The sequence below is a fragment of the Anolis carolinensis genome, unplaced genomic scaffold (genome assembly GCF_035594765.1).
Source record: "Anolis carolinensis isolate JA03-04 unplaced genomic scaffold, rAnoCar3.1.pri scaffold_9, whole genome shotgun sequence".
NCBI classification, from domain to species: domain Eukaryota; kingdom Metazoa; phylum Chordata; class Lepidosauria; order Squamata; family Dactyloidae; genus Anolis; species Anolis carolinensis.
Genome location: NW_026943820.1, coordinates 27036292 through 27042165, shown reverse-complemented (window position 1 = coordinate 27042165; position 5874 = coordinate 27036292). Strand labels below are relative to the sequence as shown.

The 5874-nt window shown below is 41.3% G+C and overlaps 1 protein-coding gene across 2 annotated transcripts in view; it reads right to left on the bottom strand.

Annotated features, from left to right (window-relative positions):
- Window positions 1-2516: 2516 nt before the first annotated feature.
- slc12a3 (solute carrier family 12 member 3) overlaps window positions 2517-5874 on the bottom strand; it is a 39717-nt gene continuing 36359 nt past the window's right edge. Inside the window, exon 26 of one of the 2 annotated variants that reach the window (XM_062961596.1) lies at window positions 2517-4238. In XM_062961596.1, the coding sequence (XP_062817666.1) occupies window positions 4097-4238 (142 nt within the window). In that variant the 3' untranslated portion in view covers window positions 2517-4096. Of the gene's footprint in view, window positions 4239-4407 lie in introns of those variants that run through there. The other variant, XM_062961597.1, reaches the window with a different exon arrangement.

The window sequence follows — 5874 nt, the reverse complement described above, 5'->3', positions numbered from 1 at the left end:
TTTGAAGTTCAATCTTGAGGTCCTGATAGTGGCTGAGTTTTTCCTGTTGTTTTTCGTCAATGAATTATTATTATTATTATTATTATTATTATTATTATTATTATTATTATTATATTTTTGATCTCCCAAAGAGGACTCAGGCTGGACCCACGCCTCCGTATAAGGCAGTTTTTGACATTTTAATTCCAAACTCTATTGGATGTATCCATGGTGCTGATCCTTACACCCTAAATTCATATAACTTTGCAACCCTCCATTAAAATCCAGAATAGATCCCAAGGCGGACTCCAACTCCCAAGGAAACTGCCTTGAAGCCTATTATTATTCATATCTCCAAAGCAAATTTCCATTATGTTCCAACGTGATGATTTATGGCCTTTCCCTGTATGCACAGGTGCTTCTTTCGCATGGTTCAAGAGAGGAAAAAGGTTTTTTTCCCCCAGACCAAGCTGATGCAATGCAGCAGGAAGTTGCAAAACAGGCCGACAAAAGAAAGCTCAGTATAGTCCAAATAGTTTTTAAAATATTTTTTTTAAAAAATCCAAAAAAGAGGCCAGTTTATATAAGGGACTTTTTAATTACAGAATTGTATGTATTATAATGAGACTTGAGCATGGACGGATATGGCTGTCCACAGAACCAAACCTCAGCGGACCCAAAGAAATCAATTTCATAAAAAGCAGAAGAGCTTCCATCAAAGAGAGGAACTATAGCCTTATAAATAAACTAGCTGTGCCTGGCCACGCGTTGCTGTGGCGAAGTCTGGTGGTATGGGAAATAAAGTATTGAGGAATTGGTGGTAGTTAAGGTCAAGGGTAAAGCTTTTCCCCTGACATTAAGTCCATTATAAATGGGTTATATAGCTGCGTGGAAGAGCCTTGAGTCTACACTGCCATATAATCCAGTTAAAATTAGATAATCTGTATTTTAGGCAGTGTGGAAGAGCCCTAAGTGAGGTCTAACTCTGCCTGTCCCCTGGGCTGAGTGGGTTGCTAGGAGACCAAGCCTTTTAACGGGCAGCAATTGGATAAAAACAATTATTCCTCTCCCTCTAACTTTATTTTTCTTTTCTTTTTGTTGTATGAACGTAGAGGCATGGATGAGGGGTTGTGCTGCCAAGTTTAGTGTTTCTGGGATGTGTGGTTTTGTTGTTTTGTCCTAGGCCGAAATTTCATTACCCTTTTATATATATATAGATTTAAATTAATTCAAAAGATGCTGCATCAAAGAGAGGCAGGGTAACTTTGTAATGGTAATATCTCAATAATGTTAATGGAGACGCATTGCTTCCTCTGCATCAGAACGGCTACGTCAGGCAAAGCAAATTAGCATCACGCATTGACACCGAGTCCTACACTTAAAATCCGGTAACCCACTGTGTTCATCACATTAGGTTGGGTTCAAGTGTAGGGAAGAGCATTCTTTCCGTATTTTAAGCATGAAAGTTTATTATGCCATGTCCCCATGCTGTGCTGTCCTGGGAGTTATAGTTTCCCAAGGTCTATACCCTTCTCTGTGTACATCTGCACTGGAAAATAAATGCAGTAGGGACCCATTTGAAATATTATTATTATTATTATTATTATTATTATTATTACGCCATGTCTCCAGGATGTGCAGTTCTGGGAGTCATAGTTTCCCAAGGTCCACACCCTTCTCTGGGTGCATCTGCACTGGAGAATAAATGCAGTAGGGACCCATTTGAAATATTATTATTATTATTATTATTATTATTATTATTATTACGCCATGTCTCCATGCTGTGCAGTCCTGGGAGTCATAGTTTCCCAAGGTCCACACCCTTCCCTGGGTGCATCTGCACTGGAGAATAAATGCAGTAGGGACCCATTTGAAATATTATTATTATTATTATTATTATTATTATTATTATTACGCCATGTCTCCAGGATGTGCAGTTCTGGGAGTCATAGTTTCCCAAGGTCCACACCCTTCTCTGGGTGCATCTGCACTGGAGAATAAATGCAGTAGGGACCCATTTGAAATACTACTATTATTATTATTATTATTATTATTATTATTATTATTATTATTATTATTATTATTACGCCATGTCTCCAGGATGTGCAGTTCTGGGAGTCATAGTTTCCCAAGGTCCACACCCTTCTCTGGGTGCATCTGCAATGGAGAATAAATGTAGTAGGGACCCATTTGAAATATTATTATTATTATTATTATTATTATTATTATTATTATTATTATTATTATTATTATTATTACGCCATGTCTCCAGGATGTGCAGTCCTGGGAGTTATAGTTTCCCAAGGTCCACACCCTTCTCTGGGTGCATCTGCACTGGAGAATAAATGCAGTAGGGACCCATTTGAAATATTATTATTATTATTATTATTATTATTATTATTATTATTATTACGCCATGTCTCCAGGATGTGCAGTTCTGGGAGTCTATACTATGCATTCCTGGGAGTTATAGTTTCCCAAGGTCCACACCCTTCTCTGTGTGGCAGGAGAGAATTGAAGACACGTAACTGCTGACATTCCAAAGAGTGGAGGATTTTTTATGGCAAAGAACACAGGGTAGGGATGGTGTATGGGTCCAAATCTCTACAGTGTGATGGCAAATCAACCGAAAGAATACCGAGTACAACGGATAAATTTAATAGTGTGATGAAGGGAGGGAAATTATCTGTTTCATTTCAGCACGGAGTCTGATGGAGTTCTACTCTGCCAAACACTTTTCTGCTTCAATGTGATGAAGTCCCAAGAATAGTCACTTGCCCACAATTTGTTGTCGAAGGCTTTCATGGCCGGGATCACAGGGTTGTTGTATATTTTCCGGGCGGTATGGCCATGTTCCAGAAGCATTCTCTCCTGACGTTTCGCCCACATCTATGGCAGGCATCCTAGAGGTTGTGAGGTATGGAGAAACTAAGCAAGGAAGGTTTATACATCTGGGTGGAGGTAGGAACTCTTGTCTGTTGGAGGCCAGTGTGAATGTTGTAATTAATCACCTTGGTTAGCATTGAATTGCCTTCCCAGCCTCACATCCTGGCCTGGGGGAATCCTTTGTTCAGAGTCGTTAGCTGCCCCTGATTGATTCCTGTCTGGAATTCTTTTGTTTTCAGAGTGCTGCTCCTTATTTACTGTTCTGATTCTGGAGCTAATACTGATCTATTTTGTTCATTTTCATGGTTTCCTCCTTTCCGCTGAAATAGTCCACATGCTTGTGGATTTCAATGGCTTCTCTGTGTCGTCTGACATGATAGTTGTTGGAGTGGTCAAGCATTTCTGTGTTCTCAAATAATATACTGTGTCCAGGTTGGTTCATCAAGTGCTCTGCTAAGGCTTGTTTTTCTGGTTGAGTTAGTCTGTGGTGCCTTTCAAGAGACAGGAATCAATCAGGGACAGCTAACAACACTGAACAAAGGATTTCCCCAGGCCAGGATGTGAGGCTGGGAAGGCCATTTAATGCTAACAAAAGTGATTAATTACAACATTCACGCTGGCCTCCAACAGACAAGGGATCATGTTATTTACCTATTAAGCAGTAGATCCTCTGGATTGTTTTTAGGATTCATTCAGCACTTTAAGTATTACACCTGCTGTATAATTATCCCTCCCTGATAACTTGATATTTCTTTGCACCTTGGCCTGGATCTTTTGACCCAAATCGGGATTTTAATATTATTGTGTATATTGACTTTTATGACTGTTTTTAATCATGTTGAAGTTTTACTGCTCGGTTTAATGTTTTATCTGATTTGTGCTGTCGTGTCTGGGCATGGCCCCATGTAAGCCGCCCCGAGTCCCTCCGGGGAGATGGGGCGGGATATAAGAATAAAATTATTATTATTATTATTATTACCTCCACCCAGATATATAAACCTTCCTTGCTGAGTTTCTCCATACCTCACACTTCTGAGGATGCCTGCCATAGATGTGGGCGAAACGTCAGGAGAGAATACTCCTGGAACATGGCCATACAACAATCCTCTCTCATGATTATTAGTCACTACGAGTAGTCATTCTTCCCGCCATTATGAGTCTTTTAATTCCAGCCCAAATTCCACCTCTGGAGGCTCCAGCTCCAAGGCAACGTGGTCCCAGGTTTGTTTTTTTATTGGCAATAAAAGGTCAAGACGTTTTCCTGGTTGCCTCGAACCAAGACGACCGGCGGCCTCAAGTCCTGCGAAAGGGTCTCCAACCACGCCATGTAGAGGCTGCTGGGGCATCTGCCTTTTCGTCCGATGGGAAGGGTGCTGCAAGAGGAGCCCCAAGGAGAAATCAGGTTATTTTGCTCAGCGTCACAAACAAGAGATTGGGTTGGGACAGAAGACATCAAAAAATTACCATCCCAATTCCTTGACACCTTTCGCAAACCTTTTCAGCTCTTTTTGAAGTAAATGTTTCTTGTGGAGCCCCAAGACATGTAGTAGTAGTAGCAATTTATTACGGTCTATGACCAGAATATATAGAAATGGGCACAGGTGCCCGAAAGGAGAATCGCAGTTCCCATAAAAGTCAGATAAAAGAGCAAGTTAAAAACATGCTATAATAAAAACAAATTAAAAGCAGACTATTAGCAGGGTCAGCTAATAGTAAATATCGATCCTCTGGAGGGGGATAGAGGGAGCATTTGCAGTCTTTCAGTTATAACAGATTGCTCTGGCTACAGGCCCTGTGGGGTCAGTCATCGTCCGTCTGATGGAAATTGCTGCCGCACAGAACCTGGCGACACTATAGGTTATTGCAGAACAGGAGTCTGAGAGCAGCAGAGAGGTGTAGTATCTTTCAGTGCGGCCTGGATGTTTTAAAAGCCAAGGAGTGATGAAATTGATTCTAATATCTCTATAAAACATACACTGGAGGAGCACGTGCTCGATAGTTTCGATATGGCCAGACTCACAAGGGCATAGTCTTTCCAGAGCAGGGGTCTTCCGGTACCTCCCCTCCAGTACTGCTGATGTATAGACATGTATATATGTTGTATTAAATTATAATATATATAGATCAGGCATAGGAAAACCTTTTGACCAATGTAAACTTAACAGTATTTTAGGGTAAGTCCCCAGGAGCCACAGTCAGAGCAGATCCAATAGATGGCCACCCAGCCTTTGTAGTAATAAATAATAATAATAATAATAATAATAATAATAATAATAATAATAATAATAATGCCAACCTACTGGGATCTGCACACATCATCTGAAAATACATCACACAGTCCTAGACACTTGGGAAGTGTTTGACTTGTGATTTTGTGAAACGAAATCCAGCATATCTATCTTGTTTGCTGTGTCATACTTCACTTCGGCAGAAAAAATGGAAATCAAAGATACAGAATGGGGGACGCCTGGCTTGACAGCAGTGTGTGCGAAAAAGATCTTGGAGTCCTCGTGGACAACAAGTTAAACATGAGCCTACAATGTGATGCGGCAGCTAAAAAAGCCAATGGGATTTTGGCCTGCATCAATAGGGGAATAACGTCTAGATCCAGGGAAGTCATGCTCCCCCTCTATTCTGCCTTGGTCAGACCACACCTGGAATACTGTGTCCAGTTTTGGGCACCGCAGATGAAGGGAGATGCTGACAAGCTGGAAAGCGTCCAGAGGAGGGCAACTAAAATGATTAAGGGTCTGGAGAACAAGCCCTATGAGGAGAGGCTTAAAGAGCTGGGCATGTTTAGCCTGCAGAAGAGAAGGCTGAGAGGAGACATGATAGCCATGTACAAATATGTGAGGGGAAGTCATAGGGAGGAGGGAGCAAGCTTATTTTCTGCTGCCCTGCAGACTAGGACACGGAACAATGGCTTCAAACTACAGGAAAGGAGATTCCACCTGAACATCAGGAAGAACTTCCTCACTGTGAGAAGGGCTGTTCGGCAGTGGAACTCTC